We start from the raw sequence: 27,602 nt of genomic DNA, 5'->3' as shown, positions 1-27,602 counted from the left end.
GAATTCTATATGTTTCAATAAGATCACTTTGCATTCTTCTAAATTCCAATGAGTAGAGTGCCAATCTGTTAAACTTTGTTATAAGACAATCTCTTCATACTGGGGATCATTCTCATGAGCCTGTTCTGAACTGCCTCCAATGAAGTAATACCTTTTCTTCAATAAGAAAACCAAAACTACTCACAGTAATCCAGATTTAGTCTCACCAAGACCTTGTACAGTTGCAGTAAGACTTTTCTACTCTTACACCCAAACTCCCTTGAAATAAGGCCCAACATTCCTTTCGCCTTCCTGATTACCTGCTGCACCTGTGTGCTAGCTTGCTGTGTTTCATGCTTGAGTACACCCAAGTCCTTTTGAGTTGCAGCTTTCTGCGGTTTTTCTCCATTTAAATAACACATAGTTTTTTTGTTTTTCCTTCCAAAATTAACAACTTCATATTTTTCCACATTAAACTCCATTTACTTTGTTCACATAGCCTATCTAAACAGTCTGTTTGCCTCTCGCAACTTGCCTTTCCACCTAACTTTGTGACATCTGCAAATATGGCTACAGAATTTGCTTCTTTCCTAAAGTCATTATTATATGTTGTAAACAGTTGTGGTCCCAGCATTGAACTCTGCGCAACCCCATTGATTACAAGTCATCAGCCTGAAAAAGATACCCTTACCTGTACTTGCTGTTTCAAAACACTCAATGATAATTTCATGGTCACCTCTACTGAGGCTTATGTTCCAGATTTACTTATTGAATTTTAAATGCACCAGCTGCTGTGGTACGATTTGAACCCATACCCACAGTTAATCAACCTGAGTATCTTATTAGTTCAATGGTATTAGAACCACGCTACCATCCTAGCCCCAGAAAATTCAGTCAGTAGGGTTTAAAATTGATTTGGGGGAGGCATCAGACAGGTTGTTGAAACTTAATAAGGCAAGATGGGGTAACTCCAAGGATACTGAAAGACTTGAGTGAAAATTGCAAAGGCACTAGCAATTATCTTTCAATTATCCTAGATTCAGGAGTGATATTGGAGGACTGGAGAACTGCAAACATTATACCCTTGTTCACAGAAGGTTGTAAAGATCAACTCAGCAATTACATATCTGTCAGTTTAATGCCGACAATGGCAAAACCTCTACAATCAATTATTCAGCAAGCATTAATGTCACATAGAAAAATGTGGCTTCATCCATAAGAGGCAGCATGGATTTATTGAGAGGAAATCATGTCTAATTAACTTGCTAACCAACAATTTTATTTTTTGAAGTGTTAACAGGTTTGATGAGGAGAAAGCTATTGTTGTGCTGTACATGGGATCTGAAAACTTGTTCATTATGGTGTCACACAACAGGTTTGTGAAGAATGTTGTAGGTTAGAGAGCAAAATGGACAACAGCAATAATGTATTCAAAACTGGTTTGGAATACAAAACAGAGAGCAGTGGTGAATGGGTATTTTTCAGAATGAGAGAAAGTTTGTAGTGAAGTTCTTCATGGACAGCTATAGAGTCCTTTACTTTTCTTGAAATATGTAAATGATATTGATGTTATTGTGCAGGGGACAGTTTCAAAGTTTGAACTTACACACAGACAGTACAATCCTATTCTAAAGAGTGTGCAGGAGCAAACAGACTTATATACATAAGTAATTAAAGGTACAGGATGGGTAGAGAGGGCTGTGTAATAAAACATGCAGTATTCTAAATTTAACTAAATGGACATAGAGTAGAACAGGAAAGTTATGATGACCATATTTATATAAGACACTGGTCAGACCTAAGCCAGTGTATGAGTTGATTTGATTTATTTAATGTTACATATAGTTTGTTACAAAATAGAGTGAAAAGTGTTGCATAGTGTCACCACTCCCTGGCGCCATCTCAAAACACAGAAAAAATAAATCAAAACATAAATATAAAATCTTCACAATGCATATAAATTTCAAATATATAGTGAAGAAATAAAGAAAAAGCGTCCAACTTTACAGTCCTTCTTGTTCAGTGCTCTGTCATGGGACATGGGCCTGGTGGCCAGAGAGAAGTCTCCTTCACTGTACTGCCACCACTCTCTAGCGCCATCTTGCCTCCAGAACGCCCTCACCATTACAGTTCTGGGTGTCACCCAAAGGATGGATGTGAATGCACTGAGGACAGTGAAGAAGCTACTGTATTATAAAAATGGTTGCTAGGACATTGCAGTCATGAGGAAAATTGGAGATGTTGGCACTGTTCTCCTTAGAGAGGAGTGACTACTGGGAGATTTGACAGAATTTTCCCAAATAATGAAGGATCTGAAAAAGTAGATGGGATGAAACTATTCCTGTTTGTAAATGAGTGAAGAACCAGAGGTTTTATTTTATCATGTTTTTCAAAAGAAACAAATGAATGGAGTTAGGGTATCATGGTAGAGGGACGTTCATTTAAGAAATTCAAGTAAGCATTAAATAGTTACTTAAATCAAGATAATGAATAAAGTTACAGGGAAATGGCAGAAATTGCATGAAGGAATGGTGCAGACATGATGAGGTACATGGCCTCCTTTAGCACCATAATAATTTTGTGATTCTGTAATTTATTGTGATCATCACTCCAACCTTTATTACCAGCGCAAAACCTCCTCAATTTCAATTTTGCCTCTCCCTTCTAAAAGTCACGCATCCTAGAATATTTCATTTTCAACTTTGTTCATTTTGCAACTATGTCTCCATTATGACATGCTTCGAATTCCCAAATGTTCATCTATGCACATCAGTTATTTTGACGTGAATACTTCACATATTCAAATATTGCACTTTCATTTTCATTTTTGTTTTGCTTCCTACCGTGTGTATTAGCAGTATGACTGCAGGTATGGAGAAGCTTGAACAGACAAAATAAGACAAAATCTGTAGATACAGACTGGCTTAGAGCTTATATTGGCTTAGAGCGTGTTTTGTGTTTCTGATAAATGAAACCTCACTCCACACTTATTTATTAATATACACACGTTTAAAAAAGAATACTTTTGCTTTTATGTCAAAACCATTAATATCTATTGTAAATAATGGTGATTTCATTTAGGTCTGCTCCTGGACTATTAGTCATGTTTTGAAGGTAGCAACATTGTCACCAATTCAGCTACTGTAATAAAATGATTGCAGGAATTATATACAGGAGTTAACTAAGAGCAATGTGAATGGAAAACCCATTTTCTTTCGATTAAGTGTTGTATACTGATATGCAAAAAAGCTTTTAAATGTGGTACTGCAAGCAACGTAAGACAGGAATTAAATATTACTTTTTTATGCAGTAAAACACACTTTATTAATTCTCAATCAACACAGTTCTGATCAATGTTACCTGAGTTCCCAGGCAGGCAACCATCATGTGCACGAGAAGTTTGGCTGCAAACATGGAGAATCTTGAGCACAGCAAGTGACACAAAATGGCCAGGGCAAAACCTGTAGGCGTGGACCATTGGAAATGTTAGAAAGTTCTACTTATTAGGCTTCAAGTAGATTACTGTATCTTTTTCTTGACTTCAAGACTTTTGAGCAAAACCAGTTAGTCTAAGACATAAGTGGAGTTGTAGACATTCTCCATGGAATCCAACACGTGTGGGAGAACACAAAGAGGAAACACAATCAAGAAAAGCTGCTAGAAAAAGAGTAACATGAGAAAGGGTAGGAGGATCTCAGAACAAGATCACATCATTCTATAATGTTCAGAGGACAATCCTACATAAATCTCGGGAAGATAAAATGTGTAAAACATTGTGACTCAATAGCATGTTGACACTGAAACAGGCAATGCGATGCAGTCACAACTGAAACCTCACAACCTAAGAGGAACACATTGCCAGTGGCTGTGCTGACAGTGAAATTAATTTTTATGCATCTGGATCCATGCAAGTGTGATCAGACTTTTTTTTTGCACATTTCACAGTTGACTATGCACAATTAGATAAGCAATGCAACTGAGTCTCTGTATTTTAAGAGAGCTGATCACATAGAATTCTTCCTTGGCAGAGCAGACCTAGTGGAGTGAGTGTGTAGCTTGACTAGGATTAAATGTCTTCCCTCCATGCAGTGACCCCCTGCCTGTGGACCACTGTAAGTACTGTTCATTAACTTAACCATGTAGCAAAACCAAAATGGATTCCACTGCATCAGTGTTCAGTTGGTTGACAATAGGCAGTGAGTTGTAAAATTCAGTGGACAATATACTTACAGCAGCCAGGGTGCTTTCATTCTACAACACTCTGCTGTTCAATTTGCATTTGATTTATAGGTCATACTAAATAGTGGCTGCTGGTTAGATTCTGAAGATAAAGTAGATATTAAGAGATTGTCTGATCAGGAAAACAATCCATAAATGTGAGTGCCGTCGCATGGGTGAGGGGTTCATCAATTAGAATGGAGAGGAATTATTTCACTCAAGTGGCTGTGGGTATCAATGTTCAAAATCATGTGCAATATCTCAAAAACCTAGCAATTTATAACCCAGCAGATTAACTGGCATGGCTGAGGCTCTGTTGCAGAGGAATGGCAGTGACTCCATGATGTATAAAACCTGCTGTACTCTTTCAGGACATAAAGTCTCTGTCTGTGCCACTTATTTGCTCACCAACCAGCTGGCCCAGAGTCTTTAACATTGTAGGTGGATAATTAGAACCAGTCTACTTTGATTTTCAAAAAGCATTTGATACATTGCTTCACAAGAAGTTATTACATAAAATCAGGACTCATGGGACTTGGAAAAATACATTAGCATGGATTAAAGATTGTTTGATGGATAAAAACACAAGTCTGAACATGCAGCTTTTGGTTCACAGACTGTAAGTTGTTGGACATCAGAAACTAACAAACAATACTTGATATGGAAGTAAAGGATGGACTGTTTGCAATGTTTTCATATTTGTTGACAATACAAATTTAGGTGAGGAAGCAAAATCTAAGAAAGACAAAAAAGTGGCTGAATCAGACACGATATGAGAATGGCCAGGAATATGGGAAATGGACCATAATGTGGAGAAACACGAAGTTGTGTTCTTGGGTATACCATACAGAAAAGCCAAATATCTTTTAAACACACAGAGAAACAATGGCATTCAGAGATACCTGGGTTCTCTTGTACATAAATCCAGTCAGTTAACATGCAGATGCAGCAAGCAATTAGGAAAACACTGGATAAAGGAATCAAGAAGTCTCACTGCAATTTTATTAGACCTTGGTGAAAACAAACTTGAAAAATTCTGCAGAGTACTGCACTTCCTTACACAGGAAAACTATATTTGCCTTAGAGAGGCTTCAATTAGGGTTTGTAAGGTTTATTCTGGAATGGGGTGATTGTTTTATGTGGGGTTTAAGTAGACTAGGTCTGTTTAGAGAAATATAATTACACTAAACGTATGGTCTGGATTGGTGAGCAAGATCTCAGGGGAGTTCTGCACTTGATGTCTGGTTCTCTTTCTGCTATTCCCTTTCTGCCTTCATAACCTTATTTTATAGTGTGATTACTTCTTTGAATTTGCTACCTACATAACTACAAACCTCACAGGTGCTTCACAGTGATTCTAGGTGTGTTGGACCTGTGAAACCCACAGATCATGTTTCTGCAGCCAGGGACACTGCCGACGCAAATAGATCACTGGCAACATCTACAATGTTCCATAACCAAGCTGCCCTGCCACACTTTAATTTTATTACACTTAGTTCACTTTGTTTCATTTTGGTTTATTTACATTAAGTTAATTTCACTTGGTTGCAACTTAATAAACCATACTACTATGTATAAACATTACTTGTAGTGATAAATTGGACTAATTCATTGTACATCATCGAGACTGCTCAGTAGCACTACTATTGACTGAGCTGGATGTCATTACTGGACTGAGTCTGAGACAAGTGATGGAGCCAATAAGAGGGAGAAACTTACTTGACCTCATTCTCATAAATCTAACAGTCTCAGATTCATCTGTCCATCACATTATTGATAACAATGACCACATTATAGTCCTCAAGGAGTCATGGCTCCTTCTTCACATTGAGGATATCCCATATCTTAAGTGGTCCTATCACTATAGTAAATAGGAGGGACTTCAAACAGATCTAGCAACAAAACTGGACATCCATGTGGTGCTACTAGCCATCAGAATTGCATTAAATTAAAATCTATAAACTCATGGCCTGCCACCTTTCCTCTGCTTGTCTATCAGTATCAAACTATGAGATCAAACCTATTTCAATGAAGAGTGCAGGAGGGCAAGTTGGGAGTAGCACCAGGCATACCTAAAAATGAGCTGTCAACCAATGTTGAGATCCAACATAGGACTATTTGAATGTCAAATAGGGGAAACAGTATCCAACAGACAGGGCTAAGGAATTCAAAAAGCAACAGATTGAACTTAACCTCTGCAGTCATGAATGACAGTGGATAATTAAGCAAATAACAGGAGGTGGACACTTCACAAATATCCTCACTCATAGTGATCAGGGAGCCTAGTATTCCATTATAATAGACAACTGTGAAGCATTTGCATCCATACTCAGGCAGAAGTGCCAAGTTCCCAGCATTACAGGTGCTAGTCTTCAGTCAATGTGAATCACTGCACATGACTTCAACAAATGACTGAAGACTCTGGATAATACAAAGTTTATGGGCCCTGACAAAATTGTGGCAATGGCACTGAAGATCTGTTCTCCAGAATTAGTGTACCCCTATCCAGTGCAATTATGTTGTCTATCCAACAATGTGGCATGTTTCTTAGATATGCCCTGTGCACAAAAGGCAGGACAAATCCAACCCAACTAATTACCACCTCATTGGTCTACTCTTGCTCTTCAGCAAAGTGAAGCAAGGGACCGTGGACAGTGCTATCACACAGCACTCCCAAAGGAATAACCTGCTCACTAACATGCAATTTGGGTCGACTGGGGACACGCAGCTCCTAACATTCATTACAGTCTTGGTTGAACATGGACAAAAGAGCTGAATTCCAGAGGTGAGGTGAGAGTGACTGACCTTAATGTCAAGACAGCATTCGATCAAGTGTGGCATCAAGGAGTCCAAGCAAAACTGAAATCATTGTAATTCAAGGGAAAGTTTGTCCACTAGTCAGAGTCATATCTGGCACAAAGGAAGATTTTGTTTTGTTAGTGGTCAATCTTCTCAGATCCAGGACATCCATGCAGAAGTTCCTCATAATAGCATGCTAGGCCCAACCATTTTCGGCTGCTTCATCAATGACTTCCTCCATAAGGTCAAACTAGGAATGTTTGCTGATGTTTGCACACTGTTCAGCACCATTCTCCTGATGCAGCTTCTGGCATATTCTCCTGTCCTCTTCATTGAACCAGGGCCAATCCTTTGGCTCGGTGGAAAAGGCTGGCATCACAAGATCATAGTTTTAGTTGACAACAATTCTGTTGCAGCCGAAGCCCCACAGTACCTCATGGATGTTCAACGTCGTGTTGCTAGATTTGTTCAAAGTCTGCCCCACTTAGCATAATTGTAATGCCATACAACACAACAGGGGATATTCTTACTATGAAGACAGAACTATGTCTCCACAAGAACTATGGGGTGGTTTCCTCAGACACCAAAACAGCCCATATACATACGCAGCAAGACTTGGACAACATACAGGTTGGGCTGATAAGTGGCAAATAACAGTCACACGGTGGCACAGTGGTTAGCACTACTGCCTCACAGCGCCTGTAGACCCGGGTTCAATTCCCGACTCAGGCGACTGACTGTGTGGAGTTTGCACATTCTCCCCGTGTCTGCGTGGGTTTCCTCCGGGTGCTCCGGTTTCCTCCCACAGTCCAAAGATGTGCGGGTCAGGTGAATTGGCCAAGCTAAATTGCCCGTAGTGTTAGGTAAGGGGTAAATGTAGGGGTATGGGTGGGTTGCGCTTCGGCGGGTCGGTGTGGACTTGTTGGGCCGAAGGGCCTGTTTCCACACTGTAAGTCTAATCTAATCTAAAATAAGTGTAAGACAATTATCAGCTTCAACAAGAGTGAAGCCTTGACATTCAATGGCATTACTATCCTTGAAGCTCACAAGAGTAACCTTCTCGGGCTATTTCTGATGAAGAACTTTTGCTCAAAACGCAAATTCTCCTGCTCCTCTGATGCTGCCTGACCTGCTGTGCTTTTCCAGCACCACACTCTCGACACTGAACTGAACTAGCCACATAAATACAGTAGTCACAAGAGAAGGTCAGAATCATGGAAATTTGGAACTAGTATCTCATCTCTTGTCACCCAAATGTCAGGCTCAAGTCAGGAGTGTGATGGAAGACTCCCAGTTTTCTGGATGAATGTAGTTCAAGAAGTTTGAAATCATCTACAGCAAAGCAAGATTCTTGCCTGCCATTCTAATTACCACCTTCAACATTCAGGCCCTTCACCACAGACACACCATGGTAGTAATGTGTACCATTTACAAGATGCAATAATTCATCAAGCTTCCTTCTACAACATCTTTTAAACGTGCAATCTCTATGACTTAGAAAGACAAGAACAGCAGTTACATGGGAACACCGCCACCTAAAAGTTTCTTTCCAAGTAACTCCTTATTGTTCCTTTACTGTTACTGGATCAAATTCCTAGAACTCCTTCCCTAACACCAATGTCAGTGTCTCTACACCCAAGGGGTGCAGTGGTTCCAGAAGGCAGCTCATCATCACCTTCACCAAGCCAATCAGTGATGGGCAATCAGTGCTTCACTAGCCAGTGATGCCTAGACTCAATGTTCAAATAAATAAAAAGATCTTCTAAAATACTTGGAACATCAATTGGAACATTTGGGATGATAATTAATCACCAAGAGATGCCATACGCACACTAAGCAGATGCTATATGGCCTAATTGGTACCACCTTATCTTAATAAAAACCTATGGTGTCGGTATGACTGGCAAGTTGGTATCAAAGGAATGATCTTAAGAAGTGATTGACATGTCAAAAATATTTAGGAGACAGTAGGATGTTATATAATAAAGAATATCATTAGTTTTATAAAAACCAAGGACTAATTGGGCAGATATCATCTAGTTCCTGAAGAAGGGCTTATGCCCGAAACGTTGAATCTCCTGTTCCTTGGATGCTGCCTGACCTGCTGCGCTTTTCCAGCAACACATTTTTAGTGCAGATACCATCTAGCCCATCTGAGCCAGTTCAGAATATCACTGATCATGTGTGTGGCCTACTGGCTAGGAAGAGTTAATACAACTTGGGTTTTAATGACTTGACACACAAGGAGGAAGACCAAAGACAAAGACAGACTTTAACCACCAGAACAAGAGACTTGTGTCCAGTCAAGCAATGTGCTATCATTTTGCCTACTGTGGTCTGTACTGTAGTCAATGTGGGGTCTAGCTTGCACCAAAGATGAAATTTTCAGCTATGATCTGAAATATTCCCAAATTGTTCAATCAACATCAAACAAATGAAAAATAGATAGGGAGTTTGAACTAAGGTGCAAAGGTTAGTCAGTCCAATTGTGAGGGAAGCTAATCACTTTTGGTGTATATACAAGATTAAATATTGAGTTTGAATGAAAAATGATCCATAACAATGATTCTTTAATACTAATAATTACTGTAAATATGCAGATATCATTGGAAGGTCATTTTGATAGAAACACAGCAGCTATACAGAGGACACAATAATGTGCACATGGTGAACACATCCCTGGAGGGCAAATTAATCAAGCAAATTGCTGTGGTGATGCAAGGTCGTGTGACTCATACCAGTCAATTATGGGGTTGTAAATGTTGACAGCATAGTTGGTGTGCCATTGAGAATCTTGCTTATTACAAATTCAACTTTTTGACTGTCAAATTCAGATTATGAATTCATATTAACTAGGTGGGAGTATTTAAGAGCACTAGGATTTCTCCATTTGCTCCTGCTCCTTTGGATAGCTTTGCTGGAAGAGCAGCAGATGTCCTATATAACCACAGGCTTAATTTTACAGGTACTTGGCCGAATATCATTTTTATCAAGTTTCATTGAGGGTTTCACTCCATGGGGTCTAGCAGCTTTTCTTGTGCAATCATGCTAACTGCACAACACCTTCCAGGAATGTCTCACTCAGCTTATTCTCTTACACAGCCAAAGTGAAATTACTTGCCACTGTTGGGACATCCCAGATTTCTGGGCCTGGTGCCATATTTAAAAGGCTATTGCGTACTCAATCAACCAATGTTAGTATGGAGCCGGTCTGCCTGGTTCCTGTGAATTGTCCTGTAGATGGCAGAAAAATTGGCAGTCCATTTTGCAGACAGGGACCTGGAGGTCCTTGGGGATAAGGTGATACAGAGGAAGCCACTACACCAGATTTTGCCAGCCTGGTTCAATATTGCCACCCGGGTCAATGTGGTCTTCACAATCCAGAGAAATACTCAACAGTGTGGCAAGAAGGTCACTAACTTTCTTTGATCTGCCAGGATAAGTGCCACCATCTTCTCTTTGCTAACTCACACTCACTCTTACCCATCACAACTCCCCACGCTGATGAAATCGCATGACCTCTGTTTTCTACTCACTAACCAGGATAATAAATTCTATTTCCTCCATGTGTACTCACACTAACACAGTTGTGATACCCCTTTTATATCAAGTTGCCATTCCTTTTCTCTCATTTCAGGAGGAAACAGACCATAATAGGGCAGAAGAGCTGCGATGGGGTTCATGTTACCCTAACATTTGGCTTCTAATCCCCTCTGGAGAAAGGACCCCGGTCTTCATTGGCAAGAACTGGGACTGGTCATATGGAGATGCTGAAACCTCCAAGCCCCAAAAAGTAAGTAAGAAACAGAAATTGCTGGAAAATCTCAGCAGATCTGGCAGCATCTGAAGAGAGAAATCAGAGTTAGCATTTCAGGTCCAGTGACCCTTCTTCAGAACACCTATCTAGGCCAATATATTACCCCCATCCCTTGTGCTTTAACTTTTCTCAATAATCTCTTTTGAGGGACCCTATCAAAAGCTGCCAGAAACTCATCTCCATCCTAAGTTGCCGGTCCCATAGCCTGACAGCATATTCCCTGATTTTAGACCCATCCAGGCAGGGTAAGCTTCTTTCCTTTCCCTGTAGGAATTTATCATGTTTGAATGCGATTACTCTTATTCTTCCAAGCTGTGGAGAACTCTATTCAGTTTTCGTTTTATGAACATGTGTTGCACTTTTGCTATGACAAGTATTTTCTTCCTTTAGATAAGGAGGCCAAATGCCACAGCTCTGGTCTCACTAAGGCTCTCTATTATTATAGTAAGACACCTTTGCTCTTACACTCAAAATCTCTCATAATAAAGACCAACACCATTTGATTAAAATTACTTGCTGTACTAGTATGTTGACATTCGGTTACTCATGAACAAGGACACACAAGTTTCTTTGAAGTTCAAAACTTCCCAGTCTCTTCCCATTCAAGAAATACTTTCCCAACCAAAATAGATAATCTCACATTTATCTGCTTGATTTTCCATCTACGAAATGTTTACCCAGTCACTAGCCTCACTAAATTCCCTTCAAGTGTCTTTTCATCTGCCTCACAACTCAACTCACACCTTCAAATAATTTTGCGTCATTTGCAAACTTGGAAATATTACACTTGATTCTCACAATTAGTCAATAATTGGGGCCCTGATATTACTGCTCTATCATTTTCCTGTGGATTATCTTTCCTGTGGATTTTATAATCTGGTAAATTTTGTTTCCTCAATTGATTGTCATGCAGTCATGTCTCAGAAATGGCTCTGTTATAATTTCCAATTTCAATAAGCATCCATAGTTCATTCATTTTGTTTCTTATATTTGGTTTTGTATAAGCAATGTTTGTTTGAACTATAGCTGACATTTTGCTCTAAGGTTTTACTGACACGTTTCCTGGTTTTCTCTCCTGGTCTAATTAGTTTACCTCTTGACTTTTTGCTTTACCTTTGGAGCCTTAGGTATAATACTGACTGTTACTGTTCTCTTTTATTAGTGCATTAATTTTGATGAGAAACAATGTGGAGACTGTTTATATCTTCTCCTTTATCAGTTTTTCTATCACCAAATCATTTGGGTTCAGTCATAAATTGAAATCTAGATTTTCCACTGCTGTCACCAAGATTGTTTTACGTCAGTTAACAGGATGGTAAAAATCTTTAAGATATTTGCCTCTCCAGCAGTTTAACAAAGGTTTCATTGTAGCAGCTCAGTCAAGAAAACAGCAGCTACTCATTAGGGTGTTCAAAACCTCCATCTTCTCCAAGGGCACATGGGACAAACAAAATTCCTACCTACTTATAGACATAGACAAGGTCAGTAATGATTTGGGAAAAATCCAGATGCATTCAGAAATCAAAATTTTAACCCAATCTGCCCAAAGGAAACACACTGGATCCATCTTTAAAGCATTGAGAAATGTCATCAGATGAGGGGGAGCCAATCAAGTGAGTTGTTTTCTCTTGGATGGTGTCAAGATTCTGGAGTATAATTGAAGCTGTGCCATTTGATGGGGAACAGAGTTTGAGGAATCAGGAGCTGAATTACTCGCCACAGAATTCTCAGCCTCTGATCTGGTTTAAAGCCACAATATTTATGAGGCTAGGCCAATGAAGTTTCTGCTAATTGATGAAAACCAGAATGCTCTTTGGAGGGGAATTTAGCAATGGTTAGACCTGGATCAGTTGGAAACACAGTTAGAGGCAACCAGGAATTTACAAGAACAAGGGGATGTGATGATGGTAGTTACAGGAAGGCAGAAAAGTTACAGATACAATCACATAGATGGATTAACTCCCGGAAAGGTAAGAGAGGTAGGCAGGGACTGCATGGGTCCTCTGTGGCCATCCCATTTCAAAAAGTATGCTGTTTTGGAAAATGTAGGGAGTGATGGATTCTCAGGGGAATGTAGCAGGAACAGCTAAGTTTCTGGTATCGAGATTGGCTCTAATGCAATGAGCGGTACGTCAGGTTCCAAGAGATCAATTGTGTTTGGGAACTCTCTAGTCTAAGGCATAGACAGATGTTTCTGTGGCCAGCAGCGAAAAATCAAAACAGTGTGTTGCCTCCCTGGTGCCAGGATCAAGGATGTCTCAGAGAGTGTACAGAATGTTCCCAAGGGGGGCGAGGGATCAGCAGGAGGTCATTGTCCACACTGGACCAATGACACAGGAAGGGAAAAGGATGAGATTCTGAAGGAAAAATATAGAGGGTTAGGCAGAAATTTAAAAAGGAGATCCTCAAGAGTAGTAATATCTGGATTATTCCTGGTGCTGTGAGCTAGTGAGGGCAGGAATAGAAGGATAGAGCAGATGAATTCATGGCTGACGAGCTGGTGTATGGGAGAAGGATTCACATTTTTTTGGATCATTGGAATCTCTTCTGGAATAGAAGTGGCCTGCACAAGAAGGACGGATTGCACCTAAATTGGAAGGGGACTAAGATACTGGCAGGGAAATTTGAGAGAGCTGCTCAGGAGGATTTAAACTAGTAAGGTTGTTGGGGGGGGGGGGGGAATCCAGCGAGATAGTTAGGAGAGATCAATCTGAGACTGCTACAGCTGAGAAAAGAAGTGAGTTAAACAGTCATGGCAGGCAGGGATAAAGCAGAGAACAAGATAGGACTTATACACTTAATGGTAAAGTCCCAGGGAGTGTTACGAAACAAAGAGACCTTGGAGTGCAGGTTCATAGCTCCTTGAAAGTGGAGTCGTAGGTAGATAGGTAGAAGGCATTTGGTATGCTTTCCTTTATTGGTCAGAGCATTGAGTACAGGAGTTGGGAGGTCATGTTCCGGCTGTACGGACATTGGCTTGGCCACTGTTGGAATACTGCATGCAATTCTGGTCTCCTTCCTATCGGAAAGATGTTTTGAAACCTGCAAGGGTTCAGAAAAGATTTACAAGGATGTTGTCAGGGTTGGAGGATTTGAGCAATGGGAAAGGTTAAATAGGCTATGGCTGTTTTCCCTCTAGTGTTGGAGGCTGACAGGTGACCTTATAGAGGTTTATTAAAATCGTGAATGGCATGGATATGATAAATAGACAAAGTCTCTTCCCTGTGGTTGGGGAATCCAGAAATAGAGGGCATTAGTTTAGGGTGAGACGGGAAAGATATAAAAGAGATCTAAGGGGCTACGTTTCCATGTGTATATGAGATGAGCTGCCAGGTAAAATGATGGAGGATAGTACAATTGCAACATTTAAAAGGCATCTGGATGGGTATATGAAAAGGAAGGGATTAGAGGGATATGGGCTGGGTGCTGGCAGATGGGACTAGATTGGGTTGAGATATATGGTTGGCATGGACGAGTTGGACCGAAGGATCTGTTTCCATGCTGTACATCTCTATGGCTCTTTGGCTGATGATTTAAACTGCATTTATTTCAATGCAAAAGGCCTAACAGGGACGGCAGATGAACTCAGGGCATGGTTAGGAACATGGGACTGGGATATCATAGCAATTACAGAAATGTGGCTCAGGGATGGGCAGGACTGGGAGCTTAATGTTCCAGGATACAAATGCTACTGGAAGGACAGAAAGGGAGGCAAGAGAGGAGGGGGAGTGGCATTTTTGATAAGGGATAGCATTACAGCAGTACTGAGGGAGGATATTCCCGGAAATACATGTTGGGATGTTATTTGGGTTGAAGTGAGAAAGAAGTTCTCAGTCCACCGTATAGGGATTGTATTATAGACCCCCTAATGGTCAAAGGGAAATTGAGAAACAAACTTGTAAAGAGATCTCAGTTATCTGTCAGAATAATAGAATGGTTATGGTAGGGGATTTTAACTTTCCAAATACAGATTGGGAATGCCATAGTGTTAAGGGTTTAGATAAAGAGGAATTTGTTAAGTGTGTACAAGAACATTTTCTGATTCAATCTGTGGATGTACTTACTAGAGAAGGTGCAAACCTCGATCTACCCTTGAGAAGTAAGGCAGGGCAAGTATCAGTGGAAGAGCACTTTGGGGCCAGTGACCACAATTCTATTAGTTTTAAAATTGTGATGGAAAAGAATAGGCCAGATCTAAAAGTTGAAGTTCTAAATTGGAGAAAGGCTAATTTTGACAGTATTAGGCAAAATCTTTGAGAGCAGATGTTCGCAGGTAAAGGGACAGCTGGAAAATGGAAAGCCTTCAGAAATGAAATAACGAGAATCCGAGACAGTATATTCTTGTTAGGGTGAAAGGAATGGCTGGTAGGTTTAGGGAATGCTGGATGACTAAAGAAATTGAGGATTTGGTTAAAAAAAAGGAAACATATGTCAGATATAGACAAAATATATCGAATGAATCCTTAGAAGTGTATAAAGGCAAGGATGTTGCCAGGATTGCAGAATTGAGCTATTGGGAGAGATTGAATAGGATAGAGCTGTTTTTCCTGGAGCATCAGAGGATAAGAGGTGACCTTATAGAGGTTTATAAAATCATGAGGGGCACAGATAGGGTAAATAGACAAAGTCTCTTCCCTGGGGTGAGAGAATCTAGAATTAGAGAGCATAGGTTTAGGGTGAGAGGGAAAAGATATAAAAGAAACCTAAGGGGCAACTTTTTCACGCAGAGAGTGTTACGTGTATGGAATGAGCTGCCAGAGGATGTGGTGGAGGTTAGTAAAATTGCAACATTTAAAAGGCATCTGGAATGGGTATATGAATAAGAGGGGTTTGGAGGGATATGGGTGCTGGCAGGTGGGGCTAGATTGGGTTGGGAAATCTGGTTGGCATAGGCAAGTTGGACCCAAGGGTCTATTTCCATGCTGTACATCTCTATGACTGTATGTCTTCTTTCAGGTTGTTATTCCCTTGCTCCAGTATGCACAAATGTTACTTGCCATTTATAAGTACACACTTGAGGTTTTTCCAGAACATAGACTGCTCATTAACTAATGAGCTGTAAACAGAACTGAACATTAAGCATCCCACTTCTAACCTTATGTAAGACAGGAAGTGACTTCACCACAGGAAATGACATCAACAATATTCTGAGATTGAGACGATTGACCTCTAACAATCCCACAATCATTTTCTTTTTTGATAGGCATGACTTCAACTCGCATTAACTTTAATTTTGCCAGGCCCCTTTGATGTCACACTCCATTCAAAGTTGCCTTGGCACCACATCACATTCTGAATTCAGTTCCTTTGCCAATCTTTGGCGGCTAAAATTAATTCTGGTGCCACGTGATCCCTCAGGAATGGTAACTGAGTATCAGAGTAGATTATTGGCAATTGCAACTTGAATGCACAGTTACTGACACTGTCCATCACCGGTGCTGCTCTTGCCATGCTGAAATACCTCACCAAAGCATTGATGGCAATAATAGATGAGAGGAATATCAGGCCGTGAGGTTACAGACTGTGATCAAATATAATGCTGTTGCTAATGGCCCACAATACTACATATTTTTGAGTTGCTAAATCTACTCTAAATACTTGAGGAGTACTGATTCATCAGCTGAAGGAAGTAAGTAGGTTGGTAATCAGTTGGAGATTTGTTTGTTCAGGGTTAATCTGATGCCATGAAATTTCGGCTGCTCTTTCCTGACCAAATAACCTTGTGACACATTGGTCTGATCTGCCAGTGAATAAGACATACTGGATGCAGATGGAGAATCTGGGAAAATGGCTGTAAAGTATGATTCATTGAGAATGACTATATCTAGCTGAAAAATGGCTACCCTGTGGGACAGCTACTTCAACTTTACCCCCAAAATAATTATGAATTATGAGTGCAGTGTGCTCCAGTCTCCATGTTTCTGATAGCCCTTCAGCATATGCACAAAGACTGATGGAAAGACAGGCATCATGTACAGTAAAACAGCTCAAACCTACCAAAATAAATTACAGGAAAGAAAAAATTGCATTTAAATTGCACTTTTCATATCCACCAGGCATTTCAGAGTGTTTTTTTCAAATGACGTTGTTTGAGGGATAATCATTGGCCTGGACATCAGGAATAAGTCCCTGCTCATCTTCAATGAATTGGGCCTGACTTTTAAACAGGCAGCTGAGAATGCTGACAGGACCTTGGTTTAACCTCAAAGAGTGACAGCATATGTGACAGCATAGGACTCATTCAGTAACACTTATTTCCACTCTGGACCATCCTGAATGTTAGCTTGAAAAGTGGAGACAAAGTAAGATGGCTATGAAGCCTGTGTGGAGCATTAAGGCCATGTTGGTCAAACTCATCTGTTTCTCTGCTGTAAACTCTAATTCTATGCAGAATGGTGTGGTCTGACATGAAAATGATGGGAAATGGGACATTAACAAGTTCTTTAAAATGAAGATTGTATCACATATCAGGGAAGCTGGCTTCTAACAGTCACTAGAAAATATGGCAGAAAATCAGTCAGGCAATAAAGTGGGCAGCAAAGACTGGCACTATTATCACCCAACAACATCTCCATTTATGGTGAGACACGGTCAGAAAGTTAGGCATACCATTCAAATAAGGTATGAGTGTGGAAATTTGGCACATCGGTGTTCCTTTATGCTTTGAAATTGTACTGGATGATACTCTGGTTACATATTATGCACTTGAGATACTCATTGCGATTGCATGTCTCTGGGCATTAACAAATTAAGTATCATAGACTTTGAAGCATATGTATCGATTTGTGCACAGATATTTAGACCATAACCAGGGAAACTTTTTATATTGATAGATAATTATTCACCAAATTGATTATCATGAATTGTTACGTTATGGCTTTTGGTAATTGAAGGGGAGGCCAATAATTAGAACACATCAAATATTAACAGAACTAAACTCAGGGAAATTGATTATTCAAATTAACCTTTTTGGCATTCTTGTTTTGGAAGGGTAACTGTGTTCTTTCTACATTTGCCAATCAACAATAACCTTGTTCAATGCAATCATGTGGTTTGCCAAAGGTTTCTTTCTTTTTCACATACCTGAAATGCAAATAAATGCAGCTGCAAAGAAGGCTTCATTGTATAAGGAAAGACTGTCTGTTTGGGCAGAAGCTGTGTAGATGGACATGTGGGAGCAGGCACATTCCACATAATTACTGGTATCCTCAACCACATGACAGAATTGTTTGTCTGACAACCAACTATTAAGAGAAACATACAGTAAAGGATTCTTGTTAGAACATGTAAACATCGTAAATGTTAAAATTAAGTAAAATTTCACAATTTGTTTCTTCCTAGTAGCGTCACTTGTAAGAAGCCTATCTTATAAAATGTGACAATATTAACTGTGATCTTTACATCAGTTGTGGTCATACCCTAAACTAAGTGGGATTTTAAATTAGATGGAATGTTTTTGGCTATTGAACAAACTTTGGATAAAAAATGAATTCTACCCACATGGCAGAGAGGGGAGTCAAGGGACATTGTGAGAAGATGACAAGATGGGGAGGTGATACTCAGACAGGCAATTGTGAGAAAAGGGGAGTGGGGAGATGCTGGGTTAGTCTGCTTACTGTGGCATGTGTTTACTTAAAGGACTGAGGAAAACATTCTTCTTCCCCTGGAACACAGGCAGCACTATGACACTTGCTTGCATCCAGTATAAATACAGAATACAATTATAATCATTGGCCATCCGCTGAAATGAAGTAACAAACAGTCTGTTATCTTCTGGTAATTGCTGACGTTGGATGGAAAAATCTCACAATGCACGTGCGATTTTTGGACAAATAATTTGGTGGACATGCATATGGTAGAAAATCAGTCAGGCAATAAAGTGGGCAGCAAAGACTGGCACCATTATCACCCAACATCTCCATTTATAGCGAGACATGGTCAGAAAGTTAGGCATACCATTCAGATAAGGTGAACTTATATTCTCATTCTGAGTGTAGAAATTTGGCACATTGGTGTTCATTTATGCTTTGAAATTGTACCTTACCATAAACTGTACAACCTTACTGTCCATATGTTTCTACCTATATTAGTTTCCCAATGGCTCATGCAAAACTGAATCTGACAAGTCCCATCTATCCAATTCAGAGACCAGCTTGAAGTTAGTATCAGGTGGAGACAGAGTTACAAGCTGATGCAGTGTATTCTGTGCTCCTTTTAAGCATTGTTACTTTGCAAAGTGACCCCTATCCCACCGCGTGAATGTACTTGTTTAATCAGACAGATTTCAAGGGAGCACTCACCAGCAACCTATGAAAGAAAATAAATTTAAATCTATTCTGACTGTTTGAAATACCAGTGCATGTGCAGAGCTATAGATTCCTTTAGATTTCAGTATGGTTTCTAACTACATCTTTAGGATCCTGATTTGAACTTATAATTTCAAATATGTGTCAATTAGATTAGATTACTTACAGAATGGAAACAGGCCCTTCGGTCCAAAACGTCCACACCGACCCTCCAAAGAGCAACCCACCCAGACCCATTCCCCTTCATTTTACACTACAGGCAATTTAGCATGGCCAATTCATCTAACCTGCACTTTATTTTGGACCGTGGGAGGAAACTGAAGCACCCAGAGGAAACCCACGCTGACACGGGGAGAATGTGCAAACTCCATACTCCTGAGGCGGGAATTGAACCTGGGTCTCTTGCGCTGTGAGGCAGCAGTGCTTACTACTGTGCCACCCAGTCATTAATAATATTCTCAGAATAAAAATTATTTGACAAATTTGTCACTGGCAAACCATGAGGATTATTCAATTGCAAAAATCAGAAATAATTAAATCATAAAAGATCTGTGTGGTTTCTTGACTTCACTACATGAGCAATGGTACAGTGGGATGAACTGTCTCCCCATGATTGACCAGATCTGATTTTCACTGCATTGAAAGCACAGCCCCAATTCTGGCCTTTGTGTTATGCATCAGGGTCACTTAGCTTATAGGAACTTCAATGTCGAGGGTCATCATCCTTTTCCTTCTATGATGATGGTAATTTTTAGTCTCCCCACATAACAGATCATTCTGAAAAGTTCAATGAAAGGCTAGTACTCAGCGTGTCTGCATCACAACCTAATATACTGAAAATAAATTAATTTGAAGCAGGCTATAACAGCTAAATACTTATTCTTCTATTTTGCATGTAATTGTGATAAACTAATTGTTAAGCAAAATATATAATCAACTATTTAGAATTGCACCTTTCAGCTGCTTGGTTCCAAAGAAGACATGCAGATTTGTGTGGAACAATGCGATTGTCTGCAGTGTGGATCTGATAGATTACTTCATTGCTGTCTGCAAGGGGCCGTGAACTCCGATTCTTTAAACTTGCAGAAAATACCTGCATTGCAACAGGAATTTAATAATAAGATAGTCAATTTTTATGTTTACAATGATAGCAGCAATATTTAAAACAATGCAAAATGCACACATAAACCTAATTTTTTTTAGACAAAATTAAATCACTTTGATGACTTCTTTAAAAAAAATGCTTATGGAATGAATGAGAGGATTACTGTATAGGACAGCAATTATTGCCCATCCCTAATTGTCCGAAGTCCAGTTAAAAATTAGCCACATTTCTAAGAGTCTGGCATCATGTATAGGTCAGACCAGAGAAGGAGGGCAGATTTCCTTCCCTAAAGAATATCAGCAAATTGGGTTTTTATTATAATGGATACTTGTTATATGGTCACCATTGGACTAGCTTTTTACTTCAGATTTTCAACTGAGTTCAAATCTCACTATCTGTCATTGGTCAAAGATTGTCTGATTAGGAGGAACCTCCCTTAATCCTCTAGACAAGCTGCCAGCCTTCTAAAATACTTGCTCACTGATGTAGGTCAATTGGCTTCTTCACGGGACAGCCATTCTCCAACTTTGGTAAAATATGAAGGTGAGAAAATGGCTCAAACTTTGCAAAGACCCCAACAATGGGGGCCAGTAAAATTCCAACATATAGAAACAAAGTGCACTTCAAAGTGGTGCATAATGAGATCCTACTGTGAGTAATATCAGTTTATGAAAGTAAGAATTATTAAACACTATTATTAGCTAATGATAATCACTCAGAAATTGTCAGCAGAGATTATTCCAATTTTTTGTTCAACTAGCTTCTGTCGTCTCAACTAAAACATTCGTTGAATTTTATCTTTCCCTCCTCTTCAAGCAAATGAGCAATCACAAACAGAAATGCACTGACTAAATGACAAAGATATTAAGTGTGACAGAAAGTTACTTAACTCAACAAGTGTAGTCCTTTTCCAAACCTAAAAACTAAATTTGCACTGTTAAATTTCCTTCTTTGCAGTCATCTATTGATCAGTTATTATCAATTCCTCAAAAGATCAATTTCACTCCCATTGCTATTTATCTATCTAAATTTAGGCCATCAGCAAGTTTTTAACTGTTCACAAAAAGCTATCTTCAAAGGACATTGGTCCTACCTTACTATTGAGTGCAATTCCTTTTACACTAGTTTGAAACCACTGTTGGCTGCTATATTCTGTGAATTGCACATGTTGACAACTTTCATTTCCTGTGGTAATTGAAGATGTAAGAGGAACATCCAGCAGGCGCTCAGGAATTTTCAGGGAATCACCATTTCGTCCTTCAACCTTGTGTCCATTAATTTGTTGGGGATACCAATGATATGATTTAATTGTGAGGTACTGGCAAGTATCAAGAATTGTTTTGCCTCTGCAGAATTGGAACAAAAAAAGTTGCAATAAGAATGTTATTAATGATTCCAAAATCTATAGTAGATATCCCAAATAAAATAAATTCAATGTTTCCAGATCAGACAAAAACTCATCTTCGTCCAGTTCAATCTTCAATAAGCTTGTTGTCTTCAAATGAAAGATGTATAATTTTTTGACCTCAATCAGCATGAAGTTTTTGAATGATAATCAAAGTTGGTACAATTCTATTAAGTTAAGGCTGAATGAAAAACAAACTGAGCTACAACATTGGGCTGGGCTTAATCCAAACTGTAACAATGGGAAACATGGTGGTTCACCCCATTTAATTGTGGGAGAAGCTCCATGTCAGTCTCCCAGCAATGGCAAAACCTCTTCCAATAAAGTGGGAAGGCAGAAGGGGCCAGCACAGAATTCCTGACGGCTGCAGTGTAATGTCAATTGGTCACTGTTTACCCTGGCCGAGCAGAATTCAGTACCACGTTGTACATCTGCCTTGAGTGAGAGCTGTTAATGCACTCCACATTCCACTGAGTGAGGCAGACAACCGAGTGAGTGCTCCCCGCTTACTCTCTCAGACTACAGCTCCTGTTGGCACTCTTTATTTTCACAGAGAGGGAAAATACATTTCTCACTGGGTGGAGTGGTTGAGATTGCACATAGCTGTGAAAATTAAGTGCATGGCACTGTATGGAGCTTTGCCTGCATTGCACTCTCCAAAGCTTGTCAATCATCTATAAAGGACAAATCAGGAGTGTGATGGAATACTCCCATTACCTGGAGAAGTGCAGCTCCCAACAACATTCAAGAAGCTTAACACTACCCAGGACAAAACAGACATGCATATCCAATGAGACATTCACTCCCTTCATGACTGGGAACTGCAGCAATTCTTCAAGCCTCCTTTGACAGCACCTTCCAAACCCATGACCTTTATCACCTCAAAGAACTAGGGCAGCATCATTTCACAGAACTCTAGCCACGAGAACTCCTGCAAATAACACATTGTCCTGACCAGAACAGAGCAACTTCGGGATTCAGGTACATTGTTCCTTGAAAGTGGAATTTCAAGGCATTTGGCACATTTGCCTTCATTGGTCAGAGTACTGAGTACAGGAGTTGCAGGATGATGTTGCGGCTGTATAGGAATTTGGTGAAGTCACTTTTAGAGTACTGTGTACAATTCTGGTCACTCTGCAATAGTAAAGATATTATTAAATTGGAACGGTGCAGAAAGGGTTTACAAGAAAGTTACTGAGCCTGGAAGGTTTCAGATTTAAAGAGAGACTGGATAGGCAGGGACTCTTTTCCCTGAAATGTAGGAAGTTCAGGGATGACATTATAGAGGTTTATAAAATCATGAGGTAATTTTTTCCTGGGATAGGGAATTTGAAACTGGAGGCCACAGATCTAAGGTGAGAGGGGAAAGATTTAAAAGGGTCATGCGGGATAACGTTTTTACAAAGAGGGTAATGAGCTGCCAGAGGAAGTGATAGATGTAGGTAGAGTTAGAATATTTAAAAGGTATATGAATAGGAAAGATTTAGAGGAATATGGGCCAAATGCAAGCAAATGGAGCTAGTCTAGTTTGGAAAAGCTGGTCAGCATGGATGAGTTGGATCGAAGGGTCTGTTTCCATGCTGTACAGCTCTATGACTTGAAACTAGATTTCTATATTTGCTGCTGTTAGGTCCAAATCCTGAAACATGGTCGCAGCCAGCACCATAGCTGTGCATCCTGCACACAGGCTGCAGCAGTTCAAGAATGCAGCTCACCAATACCTCCTTTGAGGTGGAGAATAAATCCTGGTCTTGCTAGCATCACCCACATCTGATGAATATTTCAACAAAAAAGCTAAACACTTAGCCCCATTCCTCTGACTTCCAATATTTTTGTAAAATCACTGACAGAAAGTTTCTGCAGGGACTTTTCTGTTTGTTATAATTTTAGTCAAGGTACTAGGTTTGAATGCTATTGAAACAGATCATTCTTGACTGACACAGCAGAGAGTTTGAATGAATTTCTGTATAAATAGGCTGCATGCACTGTTTTCTCAAGTCATTTTGTGCAAATTATACACAAATGGTTGGAACATTTTTAAGCATTCTAGTCTGAAGTACTGGAAAAGGATTGAGTAAATGACTTTGAATAAAGAAATCAGATTGCACAGCTCACTAAAGATTTTGCCATGCTAGGAGAAACTAATCAGCATGCTCGATCTGTTGAATTGCGTCGAATTTCTGGAAAAGGCTGAAAGGCTTTTTGATATCAGCTAAACTGCCATATCATCCTGAATCTCTACTATGATTATGTTATCCCAATGATAACCTTCAGTTGCTTGGTAAGTAGTACTTTGAAATCATCAATGGAAATATTGTTCAAGGTTTGTGCGAAGATTTGTAGCTCGGGTGCTCGTTGTTGTGGTTCTGTTCGCCGAGCTGGAAATATTGTAGCGGTCAGTCAATATTTACATAAAATCTTTGTGCTTCAAGTAACAACTCATGGAGAAAGGAGACCCAATCATCAGCTTCTCTTCCGTCGCAACAAAACAAAAGTAAAGTTACATCATTCTGAGAGTATTGTGCTTGTGTAATTTTAAGGTGTTTGGAAAATTGTGTGACTGTTCTTAGGCATATTCTGAGATTTGATAAGTTAATCTCTCTAAGTGTGAGCATGAACTATTGTTCTATTGTAAGCAGTTTATCTTCCATCTACGAATGACAGAAGGTCAAAAAAATTGGACTGTGGCTTTTAAGACTTTTCTCGAAAGGGAAATTGCAAAGAGTGTTATCTTTTCCAACTCTGTAGTACCAAGAAGGCTCATTTGCAATTCCTCAGGATTTTTGCTGCAGCTAACACAGGAGCAAGTTGGCATGGCAGAAATTTATGTCGACAAAATTCCAACAAAGAAAGTGCGAGACAAGGAAGGATTTGGCTTGATAATTTAATATTTTGGAGACCAGATTAAATCATTTATAATTTTTAAAATCTGATGAGTAAAAAGAAAACAATAGTTAAAAAAGAATTTTGAGAAGATTTGTAGCTCAGGTTGAGGTTCTGGATGTAAGTTTGCTCGCTGAGCTGGAAAGTTCATTTCAGACATTTCGTCAACATGCTAGGTAACATCATCAGTGAGCCTCCAGTGAAGCACTGGTGTTAGTGAACCACTTTCTATTTATTTGTTTAGGTTTCCTTGCGTTGGTGATGTCATTTCCTGTGGTGACGTCATTTCCAGTGATGGTGCTATTTCCGGTTCTTTTTCTCAGAGGGTGGTAAATAGGGTCCAAGTAGATGCATTTGTTCATAGAGTTCCGGTTGGAATGCCATGCTTCTAGAAATTTTCGTGCGTGTCTCTGTTTGGTTTGTGCTAGGATGGATGTGTTGTTGTGATTCTGTTCGCCGAGCTGGAAGTTTTTGTTGCAAACGTTTCGTCCCCTGGCTAGGCGACATCATCAGTGCTTTGGAGCCTCCTGCGAAGCGCTTCTTTGATGTTTCTTCCGGTATTTATAGTGATCTGTCCTTGCCGCTTCCGGTTGTCAGTTTCAGCTGTCCGCTGTAGTGGTTGGTATATTGGGTCCAGGTCGATGTGTTGTTGATGGAGTTTGTGGATGAATGCCATGCCTCTAGGAATTCCCTGGCTGTTCTCTGTCTGGCTTGCCCTGTGATAGTGGTGTTGTCCCAGTCGAATTCATGTTGCTTGTTGTCTGGGTGTGTGGCTACTAGGGATAACTGGTCGTGTCGTTTCGTGGCTAGTTGATGTTCATGTATGCAGATTGTTAGCTGTCTTCCTGTTTGTCCTATATAGTGTTTTGTGCAGTCCTTGCATGGTATTTTGTACACTACATTAGTTTTGCTCATGTTGGGTATCGGGTCCTTCGTTCTAGTGAGTTGTTGTCTGAGCGTGGCTGTTGGTTTGTGTGCCGTTATGAGTCCTAAGGGTCGCAGTAGTCTGGCTGTCAGTTCAGAAACAGTCCTGATGTATGGTAGTGTGGCTAGTCCTTTGGGTTGTGGCATGTCCTCGTTCCGTGGTCTGTCTCTTAGGCATCTTTTGATGAAGTTGCGCGGGTATCCGTTTTTGGTGAATACCTTGTATAGGTGTTCCTCTTCTTCTTTTTGCAGCTCTGGTGTGCTGCAGTGTGTTGTGGCCCTTTTGAATAGTGTCCTGATGCAGCTTCGTTTGTGTGTGTTGGAGTGGTTACTTTCATAGTTTAGGACTTGGTCTGTGTGTGTTGCTTTCCTGTGTACCCTTATGGTGAATTCTCTGTACTATCACGTCTAGGAATGGGAGTTGGCTATCCTTTTCTTCTTCTCTCATGAATTGGATTCCCGTGAGTGTGGCATTGATGATCCGGTGTGTTTTTTCTATTTACGTGTTTTTAATGATTACAAACGTGTCATCGACATATCTGACCCAGAGTTTGGGTTGAATTTGTGGTAGGACTGTTTGTTCTAACCTTTACATAACTGCCTCTGCTATGAGTCCCGAGATTGGTGATCCCATGGGTGTTCCGTTGATTTGTTCGTATATCTGGTTGTTGAATGTGAAGCGTGTAGTGAGGCACAAGTCCAGTAGTTTAAGTATGCCGTCTTTGTTGATAGGTTCCGCGTCCTGTTTTCTGTTCTGTATGTCCAGTAGGTTGGCTATTGTTTCTCTGGCTAGGGTTTTGTCAATCGAAGTGAACAGTGCCGTCACGTCGAATGAGATCATGGTTTCTTCTTTGTCTATGTGTATATTTCTGATGACCAAGTCCTAAACTATGAAAGTAACCACCCCAACACACACAAACGAAGCTGCATCAGGACACTATTCAAAAGAGCTACAACACACTGCAGTACACCAGAACTGCAAAAAGAAGAAGAGGAACACCTATACAAGGTATCTGCCAAAAACGGATACCCGCGCAACTTCATCAAAAGATGCCTAAGAGAAAGACCACGGAACGAGGACATGCCACAACCCAAAGGACTAGCCACACTACCATACATCAGGACCGTTTCTGAACTGACAGCCAGACTACTGCGACCCTTAGGACTCATAACGGCACACAAACCAACAGCCACGCTCAGACAACAACTCACTGGAACGAAGGACCCGATACCAAACATGAGCAAAACTAATGTAGTGTACAAAATACCATGCAAGGACTGCACAAAATACTATATAGGACAAACAGGAAGACAGCTAACAATCCGCATACATGAACATCAACTAGCCACGAAACGACATGACCAGTTATCCCTAGTAGTCATACACCCAGACAACAAGCAACATGAATTCGACTGGGACAACACCACTATCACAGGGCAAGCCAGACAGAGAACAGCCAGGGAATTCCTAGAGGCATGGCATTCATCCACAAACTCCATCAACAAACACATCGACCTGGACCCAATATACCAACCACTACAGCGGACAGCTGAAACTGACAACCGGAAGCGGCAAGGACAGACCACTATAAATACCGGAAGAAACATCAAAGAAGCGCTTCGCAGGAGGCTCCAAAGCACTGATGATGTCGCCTAGCCAGGGAACAAAACGTTTGCAACAAAAAATTCCAGCTCGGCGAACAGAACCACAACAACGAGTACCCGAGCTACAAATCTTCGCACAAAGGATGGATGTGTATTCCCTGTCAAAGTGGTGTCCTTCCTCATCTATATGTAGGAATACTATTGAGGGTGGTTCAAATCTTTTTGTGGCTAGTTGATGTTCATGTATCCTGGTGGCTAGTTTTCTGCTTGTTTGTCCAAGGAAGTGTTTGCTACAGTTCTTGCAAGGTATTTTGTAAATGACATTAGTTTTGCTTGTTGTCTGTATAGGGTCTTTCAAGTTCATAAGTTTTAGTGTGTTGGTGGGTTTGTGGGCTACCATGATGCCAAGATGTCTGAGTAATCTGGCAGTCATTTCTGAGATGTCTTTGATGTAGGAGGGCATGGCTAGGGTTTCTGGACGCATTTTGTCTGCTTGTTTGGGTTTGGAGCTGAGAAATCAGCAGACATTGTTCATTGGATACCCATTCTTTTTGAATATAC

At 40.2% G+C, this 27,602-nt stretch overlaps 1 protein-coding gene across 1 annotated transcript in view; it reads right to left on the bottom strand.

Annotated features, from left to right (window-relative positions):
* Positions 1 to 27,602, bottom strand: part of adgrv1 (adhesion G protein-coupled receptor V1) — a 566,067-nt gene that overhangs the window by 210,890 nt on the left and 327,575 nt on the right. Inside the window, 4 exon segments of the mRNA XM_060841343.1 lie at positions 3,340 to 3,440; positions 17,897 to 18,057; positions 20,073 to 20,212; positions 21,318 to 21,570. Of these exon segments, the coding sequence (XP_060697326.1) occupies positions 3,340 to 3,440; positions 17,897 to 18,057; positions 20,073 to 20,212; positions 21,318 to 21,570 (655 nt within the window).

Source organism: Hemiscyllium ocellatum, chromosome 2 (assembly GCF_020745735.1).
Source record: "Hemiscyllium ocellatum isolate sHemOce1 chromosome 2, sHemOce1.pat.X.cur, whole genome shotgun sequence".
Lineage (NCBI taxonomy): Eukaryota > Metazoa > Chordata > Chondrichthyes > Orectolobiformes > Hemiscylliidae > Hemiscyllium > Hemiscyllium ocellatum.
This window is presented reverse-complemented; position numbering and strand designations above follow the sequence as displayed.